Below are 17,007 nucleotides of genomic sequence, written 5' to 3' on the forward strand. Positions count from 1 at the left end.
ACGCTCGTGGCCGTTTCAACTCCAAATCCGAGATCCGACCTGCAGCAGGGCTATGGTGCCTCGTAGGAGACCCGTCATTTCTTAAATCATAATCTTCGATCGAAAACACTTTTGAATTATTTTATTTTGTTCTATGATCTACTGGAAAAGACAAAAATTGATAAAGCATGCAGATTCGCCGATTTAGAAAATGAGTTTCCAAGATGGCACCCAGCTCGACTTTTTCAGGAAATTGACTCTTTTCCCCTCTTTTTACACGTTGGACTTATTAGATTTGTTTCTTCGGTATAAACTGAATACAGTATGCGATAGAATTTATGAAAATAATTGTACATTAGTCATTTTTACGATATTTTATTATTTTTACGATCTTTTACCATTTTCACGATATTTAACCATTTTTACCATTTTCTTTTACCGAATGCAAACAAAGTTGATAAAAATGGAACCTGATGCAACAATCTCTCTCTCTTGTTATGCCACTGCGAGGATTGCATCTTATAACTCCTTTTCACGATTCTTAGTGGAAATTAATTTCCACTGTCTAATCGTTCGGATTTGTCGAGCCGCAGCCAGCGTGTCGAGGGTAAAGCTGACAAAAATCAGGCGTCGCGGAATTAATATGAAATTTACACACTCGTTGCGATTATTCCAAGAACCGGAGGCCATTTGATTTGATTGCGCCTACACGGTTGTCTACGGCAAACCGTTTTATAATCGTTGTTTTCACCGGTTTTACTTCGGACGATTCACGAATGCGAGAGATTTATCGATCTTTCGGCGTGTTTTCCGTCGTCAATCACTCACTTCCTTTCCTAAGAACGATGCAAACTGTTTTTCCTGTTGATAATAAGGCGCGAGAATTGGTCGATCGCATCCGGTAATCAATTTAATGAGAAGGAAGATCTTCAACGATTTTCGCAACGGATCGCGCGCGATCAACGTAACAGCTGTTTTTTTTATTCATACGCGTTTTTCCATCGCAATTTCAGCGATGCTGCGACGTCGGACGCCTCGTCGATTCCTCGAATTCGTAAATCTCGACTCGCATTTTCGTAAACACGTGTGCGCGTTAATCGTAAACGCCGGCGTTAGCTGCGCGAACCGCGCTGCCAATTAAACGGAAAACGTGAAAGCGCGGCGTGCAGTAATGTGACTGTACAGTAGTCTGCCGACTTTATGCATTTAAAATGATCAATATGGGCGAGCGAAGTCTCAAGGAATAGAGAAAATGAAGGAACTCGAGGGATAGTAGGATACATTATTCGCAATTTGTTGAAAGCATAAAATAGGAAAATAAATTTCTGTGCGGTTCTCGCTGTGCTTTGAAGTCGCAAACAATGTTTATTTCGCGTAAAAAAGTGACAAGCAACGAGGACATTATTCAACAAGCTTCTTCCATTTTCTGCAATTCGTTGAAATAAGCAAAAGAAGAAATATGATAAATTTTTCTTCCGTTCGTTGCAATCGATACAGAAACTTTTAACATTAACGAAAAAAGATTTCGATCGATTGGCCTAATTGCAGTAATTTCTCCGTAATTCGCCTTCAGATTGCGCACAAATATGGACAATTTGTGATGAGATACGATTACTCTTTTTTATAGTTCTCTTTCTATAGTTATCGTCGTGTCATATTGTCATATATCCTTGAAAATATTAAAAATGATCGTTTAAATGATTTAAAATGTTTAAATGATTTTTCCAACGGTCGGTTTTCGATACGAAAACTGTAAAGTTAATTTGTAATTGGCTTTGGATTGGCTGAATATCGGTTCGGTTGATTTGCTGGCCAGATATGGCTTTTCTATCATGGACAATGCGTTCCAAGGCCCCGACCTTGTGCTACACCTGCAATGTGCACTGGCAGAAATGCAAATTCTTCCTACGTAATTCTTCAGGCGTTTGCTCGAATAATAACAAGGAAGAATCACTAAACAAAACCGGCAACAACCAGAGAAAAAAAGAACGTTTACAATGAATACCCACGTGGACGGGACCGTATTGCGTGGATACTAAACGGACTTCGAGAGGAGCTTGTTGTAATATCAAACGCTGTGCTTTCATGGAGCAAGATATATTTCAACGTTAATTAATTTATCGATCCGAGGTCGATGAATATTAATTGTTTAGTATTCAGAGTTTAGTATTTAGTATTCATAGTTTAGTATTCAGAGTTTAGTATTTAGTATTCATAGTTTAGTATTCAGAGTTTAGTGAGAGAGAAATCATTGATGCAATTAATAAGGCAACGCAATATTCAACGACACGTTTTGAACTCGCATAAATAATCGTATAACAAAAATACATATCGATACTTTATATTCGAATATTTTCACCCGTAGACCACAAGTTTACCATAAGTCTGCCATAAGTTTTATTTAATTGCTCTGCCAACCTCTTCAAATACGATTCTTTCATTTTAATCTTAATTTTAATTTTAGTCTTTAATTTTAATTTTAATTAATGGTTAAAAATATAGATGAGAACTAAATAAATTGCAGAAGGCTGCAAATAATCGTGAATATATTAAAATTGAAAAAGAATTTACGTGTAAGCGACAATTAGGGTCTAATATTAAATTGCAGTCGAATAAATAATAATGATAAATAATTAAAGGAGGTGATTTAATAATTACAACTGTAGTTCGCGAATGCTATTCGCCCGTGATCACTTTCAGCGTTAAAAATACGTCATGCAAATGTTACGCGAAGAGTGCGCGAATACAGCCGGATTTCGATAATCTAGATCTGTGTCATTCGGCGGGGGGAACTTTGTCCAATTTTATCCGGACAAAGTTCGTCAATGGAAAGTTCAACCGGTTCACAGTTTACACAGCGGAGAGACGGACGAACAATAAACGCGAGCCCGTGTTGACGTTAACCTCGGCCGATGTCAGGGATTTTCGTAAACTTTGGAACTTCATCGGTAACGAAATGTAGAACTTTGGAACCCCCAACGGGAACAATATTGTCGGCACGAGTACGCCGTGATGTCACAGTTTTATGTAACATACTTCAAAATATTCAGTATTACAAATCACGATCGTAAACATTAACGAATACCTAATCGATAAGTTCCCTGGACTTTAACAAACAAACATGAAAAATGTTTCGCAGTTATTCATTTTCAACGATATGATTTTGTAACGGTGTTTGTCTATTATTTGATTACGCGTTTGAACAACCATGGATTTCGACATTTTGTGCGAGATAAATATTGGAGGTGTCAATATTATCGCGAACAGTAATTAATTTATGCAATAAATTACTCGTTGCGAATATTTCTTTATTACGAAAGTTAAATTAGTGCTTAACGAGGTTTCAAAAAATTCCTGACAGTAGATATTAATATTATATATATTATATTATATTAAATTAATATTATATATATATATTATATTATATTATATTATATTATATTATATTATATTATATTATATTATATTATATTATATTATATTATATTATATTATATTATATTATATTATATTATATTATATTATATTATATTATATTAATATTATATATATTATATTACATATACTATCCTTAATATGATCCTTTTACTTTAGTTAATACGAAATTCGAAGTCGTGCATATACATTAAACAAGCATTTGAGGCTCTATCAATGCGAGATCCGATTTAAATGACGTTTAGCGTACAAATGTCACCCGAGTATAATGTCAATGACTCATTGATAGGCTGAAAATGCTTACGTCAATGCAGATTAGCTTACAGTATTTCTTAGAAAGTTCAACTAAATAGAGTCCCACTTACGAAAGAGCATAAGAAAAACTGAAAAATCAAATGACCAGTTTCATTCTAACAACGTCTTGTACGTTAATCCTAAATAATTGCTTAATTCATACTTCCTTGATAAACTGAAGGAAGCGAAATTTAATAACACCGCGACATAAATTGAACCGTTTACAGCGTGACATAATTTGACAAAACACGCGACGCTGGCAGCGGTACTAAGACATTTAGCGATTTCATTGCTCCGAGCAGACAATAAACAATGATCTCTGGCTGCCGCTGCAGACCGTCATGCATTTTACCGAACTATTTCGACTGAAACAATATACGATTTATAATTTCCCTTAGAATAATTCGATTTTCTGCTTCGAACCTGGACGAAGTTTCATTTCTTTTTTAATTTATTGTTATTAGTGCATTTTAGTGACTGAAAGGGGTTGGAGGGATTTGTAATTAACTCTAAGTCTACCGAGGTCTAAAAGCGTCTAAAAAATTTAGCTCGTGAGAATCAAAAGATAGAATATCTTCAAATTTTCTACAATTTTTATAATAGCGTGTGCCCGGGTAAAGAAATACGTTCGACGATATTTACACGGGGACAGCTTCATCGGCTCGACAATTACGAAATAAACAAAATGGGAAACCGGTCGTTCGACCGGCGGTGATAGATTTAGCGTTGAGAAAAGTCGCTCGCATTTCCAGCCGGCGCTGTCCGAGAAAGCTTGGCGTGCCGATAATTTCTATCTGTCGAAAGTTAGGGTACCGAATGTATTGCAATATAATGCACGTAGTTGGGCCGCTCTCGGACAAGCATTTCCGCTTAGGTGCCGAGAGAGTTCGATCTACGGCGCATACGTAAAACCACGCGTAACCGTGAACGCCGCGTGCGCGCGATCGTGACGCGGCCTCTTGTTTTTCCTGTGACACTGTTGACATACGAAACATGTGTAAAACAGCGTGGCATAGCTCGGCCGTTTGATAAGCGCATACGCAACCGACCAATCGGTCTTCTCTTTCCGGCGCACACCCACTTGTTGCGCAAGAAACGACACCGTCGCCGTCGCCGTCGTCGCCGGTCCGTCCTCCGTCGCGGAGTAGGGGTGAATACGAATGAACGGTAATCGATCCGAAGTAAACAATTTAATTGTGAACGCGGCGTTTTTTTCTTCTTTTTTTTCGTTACCTTCCCCCGACCGCTATCTCATTAGCGATCGCTCGGCCGAGCCGATCGGCGGCTAACAGGATACCGCGGTGTGAATATGCAATTAGAAATCCAAGGAATCTCTCTTGACACCGTCGTGAGAAACATCCTCGAGACGGTGCCGCGCGCGCTTTTCCTTGTAACATTTCTTGCCGGGCGTGCCTGCGTCGCGACGCGCGCACTGCGCGGTGGTACAGTTAATGTCTCTCTAATTGACGGTCAGATTGTCCACAGAAACGCCACGCCGGTTTTTTGCAGAAATTGCCCGTGGCGCCACGATGAAGTTTCTTTTATGTGATTCAACATATAATGTTGAAATATTGTATGCAATAGATAAGTTACAGTGTATAACCATGTTTGACGTGTTAATTGCGACAGGGGTCACTGTTTATACAAACACATAATACAAAATTGTAGATATTGACATTTGTTTTGAATTATAACTTAATTTGTTTTAAGTTTTGTTTTAAATATTTAAATATATATACACTTAATACTTAATACCTAATACTTAATACTTAATACTTAATACTTAATACTTAATACTTAATACTTAATACTTAAATACTCTCAATACTTAAATACTCTCAATACTTAAATACTCTCAATACTTAAATACTCTCAATACTTAAATACTCTCAATACTTAAATACTCTCAATACTTAAATACTCTCAATACTTAAATACTCTCAATACTTAAATACTCTCAATACTTAAATACTCTCAATACTTAAATACTCTCAATACTTAAATACTCTCAATACTTAAATACTCTCAATACTTAAATACTCTCAATACTTAAATACTCTCAATACTTAAATACTCTCAATACTTAAATACTTAATACTTAAATACTTAATACTTAAACACTTAATACTTAAACACTCAATACTCAACACTCTGAATTATAATTATTTGGTCTGATTTGACAACTAATTTTTGCGCTAATTTACTAGATCTCCCGATTTTGATGAGGACCTGCGAAAGATAAGAATGTTGAAAAATATAATTGGTGTCGTGTAACTTTTTAATTTAAAATTTGATTAGATAGAATACTTTGATTCTGTTACATTTTTTAATCGAATTTGTTAACACACGAATTTCAGAATTACACCGCACACGGAAAGTACCGATGATAATAACTCTGGAACGCGTCTGCCCCCTCCCTCCGAAAAAAAGAAGTACAGATCAAAGGTCAAAGTCGTTTAAGTGACAATTAATCGCAATCTTCCGAGCTGTTAATTATTAGATTGAGTTAGCCTTCGCAATCATCTTTGTTTTGGATGTGTGTTTGCTATCAATTTAATCCTTGCTCGTGTCGGCTTACCATTAATGTTTCTGCGACCGATAATCGTACGCCGTGAACCTTCGAAATGAATATTCGTTAATTTTATTCATTAACATTCTGTTTCAAACATTTAAACAAGTGTCGGTATAACGAGGCGTGTTTCGTCTGTTTCGCAGAGTGAAACTTCGATCATTTTTTTCACAAAATTCTTGCTTCCAAATTCCTGCTTTCAAATACTTAAAACAATGTTATTAGCTTTCAATATTTTTAGGTACAGTAGAGATTCTCTTATCCGAACATAATCTTTAGAATACAGTAAATTCTCCCCAATCGACGTCCAGCTTGGAAACAAAAATGGATTATTATTATTACAATTATTATATTCCAGCCTCGCGACTCGCGTTTTCATAATTGTTGACAGTCGGTAACAATAAAAACTATATAAAAATAATCTGACCGTATTCCGGTACCCAAACGTTCCATTATCTAATCATTATATTATTTAGATACATAATCGCCTAGCAGAGAACTTGAATGAAATTTGTAGTTGATAAAATGTTTTGGCATCGGAATATTTCAAAAACAAACCACAAGATAAGTGAGTCGCTGCTGTAATTCTATTTCCATCTTCTGCGATTAAAAAGCAAACGGTATTAATCGTTTCGGTGAATCAATTTATCGGCTACACAGGATGAATTATTAATCGATACGCATCTCTGATGGAAAAGTACGCGAGAAAGATGCGAAGCACTATTGCGAGCAGTATTTTCGGCTGTTATAGCTCACTATCGTTTGCATCGTAAACCGTTCGATTCCAATCGAGGAGTACATCGATCAACACGGATTATTCCAAAAATTGAACTGTCGCGACGAAGAAATCCAGCTGGAAAATTACAGAGAATTCGCGGCTATAAAACTGAACGTCGAAGCCTAATTTCTTCAGCAACGTATGTACCGCGCGTTTGTTGAAACATGCCTGCTGCATCAGAAAAGGTGCCGCAAAGAGAGAATAACTCTTCGGATAGTCATCGGTCTACAAATTTATTAAAAATTGCATAGAAGAAAAAACCTATTAAATCGGCCAAGCTAGACGTATCTCAACTTTTGTACGTTATTATATGATTCAAGAACCGGTTCATTAAAAATCCTCGCATCAATCTTGTCGCGTAAGTGACTGGTGGTTAAATAAGGAAAGCCGCATCAATCTTAGAAAATAGTGTAATCATGTGCGTGGAAGGAAAAAATCGATAAAAAGAGACCAAAGAGAGACGGCGTACGCTATCAACACTTTAGTAGACGTGATAATGGATCGCCTCGTCAGTCTCAAGGACTCAATAGCAACCTCTCGAGTTTCAAGGATCCGGTACAGACGTTACAAGATTCGATAAATTCGATACAATTAATCCTGTCCTCGGGGAATCCGACACGTTTCTTTATAGAATCGATAGAAATCGTGCCAACGAATTCGACAAATGGCATTAGACACTGACGATACATACACGCACGCGCAAGCGAATTATGGTACATAGGATCTCGCGAGTTCAAAATCGTTTGCACCCAGTCTATTGTATCATCCGATCAGCAGCGACTTTTATCGACTTTATTGGATCTAGAAGGATACGTAATGAACGTCTGTCTCGTTCTAGGATGATTCATGTCGGATCTAATTGAACCTGAGATGACTTCCACCGACTCCGTTTCAGTTTAGAATAGTCTGCTTTCCCGCGTCCGGGATGTGTTACGTATCGCATCTCGCGAGATTGGAACAGTTTCGCTCCAGTTTCTGGAGTTGAGCCCGTAAACTAGCATTTCGTGTACAGCATGATTCATATCGGATCCCTCGAATACTCCGCGATGTATTATACAAGCAGATTCCAGAGAGTCTGAGACGATTCGTACGAGTATTCCGCGAGTTGGCCATTGTGTACGCAGAATTTGGAATTGCCATATTGAAGCGTGATCTTTGAGGAACGAGATTTCTTGAACCCGAGAGAAGCGTAATCAAAAAAAGAAACATTATTGCGATAGTTTCCAGTTCGATGTTCAACAATCATACATTCCACGAGTCGCATTGTTTTCTAAATATTTTATATGTTAACGACAAAATGTATAATAAAATATGTAAATATATTAATATATACAGGGTGTTACGCCTTATTGAGAACAGTGAAATATCTCGGAATAGATCGAAGCTACGAAAACAATGTTTATACAAAAAGTGTTCAGTATAAAGAGATGTTTTAGACAGTATCAATCATTTCTTTATTGACATAATAATGAATGATATTTCAAGGTCAAGTTGGTTTTTTTAAATGGGACCATACATTTTGTTCAGTCATATTACGATAGTTGGTTTCAATACGAATACAATGTTATATTATTTCTTTCAAATAATCATAAATTAGAAGCAATTATAAATATATTAAATATATAAATATATATTATATAAATATATAAATTAAATAAAGTAATACTATAAAATGTAACGAGAAAAATATTAATGTATCTTGAAGCGCGTGAAAGAATTCGTTTGGAAATCGACAAAAAGTTTCATTAATGTTTTACGTTGTAAAAAAGATAAAAAAATGGAGTCATCGCTATTTCAACGGTTCACTCGAGACACCTCGCTCAAGTATTGTTCCCTGAACCTAAATTCACCTAATCCAAGTGCTCAATACAACAATGTCTCCCTAACTGACGCTTATATTGTGCAGAAAAATGGACAATTTGGGCACAGCAGATACGATTTTTCCGGTTTTTATAATCGGTAACCATAAAAACCAGTCGCAAGGCTCGAATTCGCAAGGCTACCACTTCCCAAATTGTCCATTTTCGTGGACAATCCGAGCGTCAATTAAGAAAACATTACTGCGGTTCCCTGTCTAAGCATTTGAATATTTTTCAGCGGGTGTGAACGGCAAGCAAGTGGTAACAAATGGCAAAGAGGATTATGCGGACAACGACGAGGAGGTCGATGCCGTGCAAGAGGCGATCGGGGACCTTGGCAGATGGCAAATTTACGTGTGTCTGGCAATCTCGTTGGTCAAGTTCCCGATTGCTTGGCACCAGCTCGCGATCGTCTTCATGGCGCCACACCAGCAGTACAACTGCACCGCGCCAGCTCGCACAGAATCGTTCGACCAGTGCATAGTCAATGTCAATGGTACACTGACGGAGTGCACCGAGTGGGAGTACGACAAGAGCACGTTTTCCGAGACGATCACGTCGCAGGTAATTGTTCTGATCGATCGGCCTCGGTTTCGCCGAGGTTTCGCTCGTGTGCGGAAGCGGCGGTAATCAATAAACTTGAAATTCCAGTGACGGAGAGATCATAGAATTAATCATTAAATGATATACAATGTATTTCGCTCGGCAATGCAATTTCGTTCGTAAACATTTACGAGGCGCGTGAATAGCACGCGGGACTCTCGTTCACGAAAAGTGTCGCTCACGAACTGGATCGCATCGCGTGAAACCGTGTTTTAAAAAATAATCATAATGTTCTCCACGAGCGTTTGATTGGGTAAGTGCAATCGTCCCGGTCAGTATGTTTTTCCTAGCCACGTTTTCTTCGTTTTTTGTAATGTTTCTCGTTTTTTTCTTTTTTTTAGCAGACTGTGCTGCACAAAGTGATATATGTATTCCGTTAGATTTTAATCGGTCGTTTGAGCACTCGAAGTAGCGAATCAGTTTGTTCCTTTTTAGTTCACGCGAACATAGTGTACACGAGGTACCGGTAATTTCTCCCGGAAATGTTCGGAGATCGAAGTTGAAATCGGCAAATCTGGGATTTTCTAATTTTTTGCCATGGTTCGAAGGCAATTCGGAGGCCACGTGACACGATTCGAAGGCAATTCGGAGACCACTTGACACGACACGAAGGAGAAATCATTCAGAAGTTAAACATTTATTAAATAACTTATGTTAATAAAAGAATTCGTCGATCCTTTTCATCGACGTAGCAATAAATCACACAGGCGTAGAACAATGAAATTCACGGCAACCCGAATTTTGGCATTTTCCGAGAGAAATTACTGTATGTAGTAGCATTTAATTTTCTAACGAGCTTTTTCGTTCTTATTTTATGGCGATAGATTAGTCATTTTGAAAATAGTTGCATGGATATGATAAGAGAGCGAGAGAGAGATAGAGAGAGAGAGAGAGGGAGGGAGAGAGAGAGAGTTTACTTCACGATGGAAATGTCTTGCAACAGTTTCCTTCTCTCTGTGATCGATATACAAGATTTATGAACGGTTCCCGTTTATACGCATGTCTGTACAAGTTGTAAATAAATTTTTGTTTATTATTACATTATTTCAGTGGAACTTAGTATGCAGTCGAACGCATTACGCCAATATCCAGCAATCTATTTTGATGTTCGGCGTGCTTTTGGGCAATATTATATTTGGCAATCTAGCAGATAGGTACAGACAATATTGATTCATTACGTGTATAATCTGTCGATTCTGAACAATAATATTCGACAGTGCCGCCGTATGGCCGTCCGATCGAATAAACATGCGTTAATCGTTTGCCGTAGATATGGCAGGAAGATGCCGTTGATGGTGTCCGTGATTCTCCAGCTGATTTCCGGTATCGGCTGCGCGGTGGTGCCGTGGTTTCCGGCGCTGTTGCTGATGAAATTGCTCAGTGCCTTGGCCACTGGCGGCACGATGGTTACCAGTTACGTTATTTGTAAGTAATCATGATTTAACCATTGCCGTTATTAATTTGTCATTTGTTGGAAACACGCCGATGACCGGCAACCCTTTAATAACATGTTACTTAATTAGTAAATTCTCTTTAATTGATGAAAAAAATGGACAATTTGGGAAGAGAGAAGATGCGATTATTCGAGCCTTGCGGCTCGTTTTTATAGTTGTTGACAATCGGTAACAAATACGGTAATATCGGTAATAAAAACGAGCCGCAAGGATTATTATCAAAAAATATTTCTTTCATTGAAAAGAACACTGAAAAATTCCAAGATTAACCACTATGAAGAATTATTTTCAAGAAATATTTCTCGCGTTGTACATTAAAGGGAACACTGAAAATATAAAACAAAAGCTGACAGTATTTTGAAAGTGTTCGTATTTTATTAAAATATTCTGTTTCTCATTCAGCTCGCGAACGATTGCTATAAAAACTAGAATACGTTTTAACTAATCAAACAGTTCGGTTACCAGCACGGAAAATTACAAAATAAAAGTTCAGATATTGCGAAATCCACGTAGCTTTCCAGCAGACTGATTTTCACATATTTTTCTACTTTAATAAAATATTTCATTTTCGTCTGAATTTAAACAGTTTTCATGGAAGTAAATATTTTTGTGGGCATTGCGACGCTTTCTAAACGAGCACAAACACGTAAAAATAAATGCATATAACACCGAAAATAACTTTCTACGTTACATAAATGAGTGTAAAATCAGACTTCTCGGAATGCACGGTATCCAATTTATGTAATACTTGCCGAAACGTGGCGGTTTTAACGCGATTAAAGTTCGTGCAATATTCATAATGCAACGAAAAGTCAACGAATTTAAATGTAATTTTAACATCTGCAATTCTCGCAGGTATGGAGATCGTCGGCACGCAATGGAGGGCAGCCATCACAGTACTTTATCAAATTCCATTTAGTTTGGGCCACATGTCACTGGCCGGTCTTGCATTTCTATTCCGCCATTGGCAACACCTGCAGATCGCGATCACGCTGCCTTCTATAATCCTTCTGAGCTACTGGTGGATCGTTCCTGAATCTCCAAGATGGTTGCTGGCATTTGGCAGGCAACGGGCAGCCTGCAAAGTTCTACAAAAGGCCGCTAATATTAATAAGATAGAAAACAAGGACATTCCAGACTTGGTTAGGCAACACTGTTTGCACCAGGTAATGTTTCTCCGTCTATCGCGACGAATTCAACGATCCCAAGAAAGCGGACTCAATTTTACAATTTTTTCTAACCGATAGATTTGTTCGCTCGCGATGAGAATCTCGAGAATTTCATCCGAAATAAACTATTATTTTACACGCGAGAACAGTTCTTCGCGAATAGTTTTACAAATTTTTAACTCGTAAATTTCCAGACATATTTTCGTTTCGCGGACAAATCAGTTAATTAGTAAATTATCTTGATAAATTGCTCGTACAAGTAGATCCTGGCGTCCAAAGTGCAATCGTGAAAAACTGAGTAAAAAATGTCGAATATAAAATAAAGCGTATCACATAAATGCTACAAAATAAGTATCTGTTCCCAACGAATTTACACATCTTGTAACATATTAAAAAGAAAGAAAGGTTACATCATTATTCATCAAATCGACGTATCCTCTCGTTTCAGAATTCCAAACGGACCGAATCGGACCACAAGGCATCCTTCGTAGATCTCTTCCGCACGCCGAACATGAGGGTGAAGTCCTTGTCGATCTTCTTCAATTGGATCGTCTGCGGAATGGGTTTGTTCGGGATGTCGCAATACATTGGACAAGTCGGCGGCAATATTTTCCTGAATTTCACGGTATCAGGCGCGATTCAGATACCCGGAAATTTCGTCGCTTGGTGGGCAATGAACAGATTGGGTAGAAGGATCACGTTGATCGCCAGCAACACGATCACCGGCGTCGCCGCTCTCTTGCTGATCGTCGTCTCGAATGGTGAATCGCTGTTTTAGACTATCCTTCCGGCTACTAATCGATTTCAGAGGACGCAGCAATATTAGGACGGCCGAAGGCCGAACAAGTGGTTCCTTTTGAATTCGATTGTTGCCAGGATATACTTGTTTGTGACGTTGTTCCTGGATATATTTATATTTATATTGGGTAGATTGCAGATTTTTGTGCGAAATAAAACTCGCCTGCGCCAATTGCGAAATATTGAAGCTGTATAGGACATGTACAGTAAATTCTTCCTAATTGACGCTCGGATTGACGCTCAGATACACAAAAATGGACAATTTGGGGAGAGGAGACACGATTATTCTAGGTATTAATAAATGGGCGTAATAATAAACAATACCTATATATGGTAGATATTTAGGCACATAGCCTTGCGGCTCATTTTTATAGCTGTTGACAATCGATTACTATAAAAATGAGCCGCATGGCTCGAATAATCGTATCCCCTCTTCCCAAATTGTCTATTTTTATGCACAATTTGAGCATTAATTAAGGAGAATTTACTGTATTCTTAATCATTTTAACAAGCTCGAATGAGTGCAACTGCATTTGAATGTTGTTTCAATGTTTTAACTGTTTTCTATTTGATTCACACGTTCGTCACATGCATAAAATCGTCAGTTTACTTATTAATAATTAAAAAAAAACGCCAGTTCTCGAAGTGTGAAGAATTGTTGTAGTTATGGAGTGATGAAGACTATGAACTGATTAAGAATTCAAGCAAAAATTGTAAAAGTCTTTTTCGCAGTTCTGTCAGAAAATTGTCGTTGCTAATTGGTAAATAGACTGTGCGAATTTGATGCATTTACGACAGAAATGTCTCATTAGAGTTGCACACTCCTCGGATGGAAATCATGGAAAAGTGTTTAGTGGTACTGATTATGGTTCGTCTTGTTTTTGCAGATATCGCATGGCTTCGATTGATTCTAGTCTGTACCGGCATCGTCGGCATGTCGGTCTCCTTCACTACGGTTTATTTGTTCTCCGGCGAATTATTCCCCACGGTTGTTCGAAACATTGGCGTGGGCACTAGCAGCATGTGCGCGAGAATAGGTTCCATCACGGCACCATTCGTGGTCTCTTTGGTAAGCTCGAGCATTATTGGATTATTTAATATTAAATATCATTAGACATTAAATATTGTTAAGTATTATTAAATATTAAATATTATTAAGTATTATCAAATATTAAATATTATTAAGTATTATTAAATATTATTAAGTATTATTAAGTATTATTAAGTATTATTAAATATTATTAAGTATTATTAAGTATTATTAAATATTATTAAATGTTAATGACGTTAACATTTACTCTGCGAATATGTAAGTTCACGAGTCAGTAAATTGATTGAGCAAAAGGGGCCAATTCAGTTCATGCATTTTCCTAAGAATTATTTTGTAAAATAAGAGGGCAAAACAAGAATCTAAACGACACTTACTTTTACTTGCTAAATTTATTTTTGCATTGCACATCAATTTGCTATAGATCAATTGTCTTATTCGCATTTCCACCCCTTCTTGCAGGATCATATTCAAACATGGCTTCCGCCGGCCTTCTTTGGGATTCTGCCACTTGTTGGTGCTGCGCTCTGTCTTCTGCTACCAGAAACTGTTGGGTGTACACTTCCGGAAACGCTTCACGACGGTGAAGAGTTTGGAAAGTGAGTTATACCGCAGACCTCGAAATGATTGACTATATTTTACAAATGCATCCACATTTATTTACACGTTTCTTTTTTTACCTATTTCGTTTATCCTCTTCGAGATCAACGTTGATCTTTTGTCCGGTTTAATGCAAATAATAATCGGCACTGATTATTAAAAAAAAAAACTGGAATTTAGACGGAACATTTGTAACTTAAAGTGAAGCAAAATAATCAAAAATCTCGCTGTTTCATTCGAGTGCGTTATTTCTTATATAATTATATAAGAATAAAGATGTATAATTATCGACACTGATTGCTAAAAAACTGGAATTTCGATGGAACATTTGTAACTTAAAGTGAAGCAAAATAATCCAAAATCTCGCTGTTTCATTCGAGTGCGTTATTTCTTATATAATTATATAAGAATAAAGATATATAATTATCGACACTAATTGCTAAAAAAACTGGAATTTAGACGGAACATTTGTAACTTAAAGTGAAGCAAAATAATCAAAAATCTCGCTGTTTCATTCGAGTGCATTATTTCTTTCAGGAAACCGCGCAAGATAAAGAAGAAACCGAAGGATGTCGAGGCGGAAGCAGCGCTGTGAACGATAACTGCAACGAAAGCCATGCGACGGAGTGTTTTTTTAAACGAAGTGCGACGGGGCAATAGCGAGAAATCGAGAACATTGATTTTCGTAGAGTAATTAGGTGTATATATATACATATAAGTAATACTGAGATCATTCCGCGTTCTTATTTATTACGTTACATTCACAATTTTTAACGGCATCCGAAGAACACTGTTTTTCTTTCTCTTCGCGCATACCTAGAAACATATCAATCTCATATTCCAGCCGAAATTGACCTTGTCATTCGTATTTGACGGAATCGAGCAGCGTATCCGCGCGAAACAATGGGACACTCTTTTAGGCGAATAGAATTCTATTAGATGGTCCCCCATTTGTTGGACGAATATTTTTGATACCGGTGTTTACAAGACCACGAGGAGCATTATCTACTGCCAACAGACAGTTGCAAAGGAAGTGCCTTGTACCATTTGTATGCGAATGTATAAATAGATCTTATATTTTATAGACCAGAAATTTCATTGTTCACCGTCCACTCCCGATTATTCGAGCTTCCCTGTTCCACAAATAACGAGGAATTTAATTTCACGGTGCTGTCCTTGCGCGGCCAGCAATAATTGCAGGATATTAAGGATAATTATAAATTTCAAGCACAGATAGAACAAATTCTGTCTACTTGAATAATTACACGGGCAAGAAATTTCACCCTTACTCTGATGCACCATACCGAAATATGAAAGCTATTTTCCTCTATTAATCTGTTTCTGGAAAAAATGTTAAAAAAGAGATGAAGTTCTAACTATAAAAGTTATATATCACTCATTCTTGCATCTCAGATGGTTCTGTAGAATTTTCTAAATACAATAGTATATTTTTGTACAGCTTCGTAAACATTTGAACGTGTTTAAACAATATTTAACTATGGGACAAAATTTAATAACACCATAAAATTTGACGTAATCAAATTTTTAAAAAGGAACAGAAGGCTACTGTCGTCGAAAACATCAACGATTTTATAGTGATTGTGGATAATTACATTTTTTGGCATTTATTAATTTAAATAGCATAGATATTAATTTAAACAGCGAAGCAATAAACAAGTTGAACTCACGCGAGTCCTTTTTAAATGTCCTTTCACTTCTTTTCAACGATCAAAGCAATAATTGTAATTACTTATTTAACAGGTGTAACACAAACTGGATTTTCTGTTTTTTACCATGGTTTGCAACGATGAGGAAGGACTTGCAGCCACTCTCCATATAAATTCAAGGTTAACGCACTTTTACATGCTCCGTTGACGAACGGATTTTTTGTTTATTTTGTGGTTGAAACTGGTAGTAAAAACGCGAACCTGCCGCGGCTGCGCTTGTTCCAGCGAAAACATAACCCAACTGGGAATAAAAATCGAGGAGTTTCGTACTTGCGCTGCCTTTACCTTGATTTTATGGAGGAAATCCTTATGCGACTCGCTTAACTCGAACGTTTTTGACAGAACGCGGCGATACGGAGCTCGTTCGGGCCGAGAACCCAGAAATCGATAAGAAAATCCATTACGAATTCGAAACACAATCTAGTATACATAAATTATATTAATTATAAATTATATATTGTGAATTACGTTAATATAAATATTCGTGTATTTCTAATCTATTTTTAATTACTATAATTACTATATTTATATATATATATATATAATTATATAATATGATTTATGTATATTATATATTTGTAATTATATAATATAAATATATATTATATATTTGTAATTATATAATATAAATATATATTATATAATTATATAATTACTGATATTATATTTATATATATAATATTTAATCTATCTA

General features: G+C 36.8%; 1 protein-coding gene across 2 annotated transcripts in view; it reads left to right on the plus strand.

Moving 5' to 3' along the window:
- Positions 1-15,670, plus strand: part of LOC117219798 (organic cation transporter protein) — a 31,000-nt gene extending 15,330 nt beyond the window's left edge. For both annotated transcript variants that reach the window (XM_033469241.2, XM_076522537.1), the window contains 8 exons: positions 9,153-9,478; positions 10,568-10,671; positions 10,788-10,942; positions 11,827-12,137; positions 12,589-12,901; positions 13,826-14,007; positions 14,449-14,585; positions 15,124-15,670. In XM_033469241.2, the coding sequence (XP_033325132.2) occupies positions 9,153-9,478; positions 10,568-10,671; positions 10,788-10,942; positions 11,827-12,137; positions 12,589-12,901; positions 13,826-14,007; positions 14,449-14,585; positions 15,124-15,181 (1,586 nt within the window). In that variant the 3' untranslated portion in view covers positions 15,182-15,670. The remainder of the gene's footprint in view (positions 1-9,152; positions 9,479-10,567; positions 10,672-10,787; positions 10,943-11,826; positions 12,138-12,588; positions 12,902-13,825; positions 14,008-14,448; positions 14,586-15,123) is intronic.
- Positions 15,671-17,007: the final 1,337 nt, after the last annotated feature.

This window comes from Megalopta genalis, chromosome 5, assembly GCF_051020955.1.
Source record: "Megalopta genalis isolate 19385.01 chromosome 5, iyMegGena1_principal, whole genome shotgun sequence".
In the NCBI taxonomy this organism is placed as follows: Eukaryota; Metazoa; Arthropoda; class Insecta; order Hymenoptera; family Halictidae; genus Megalopta; species Megalopta genalis.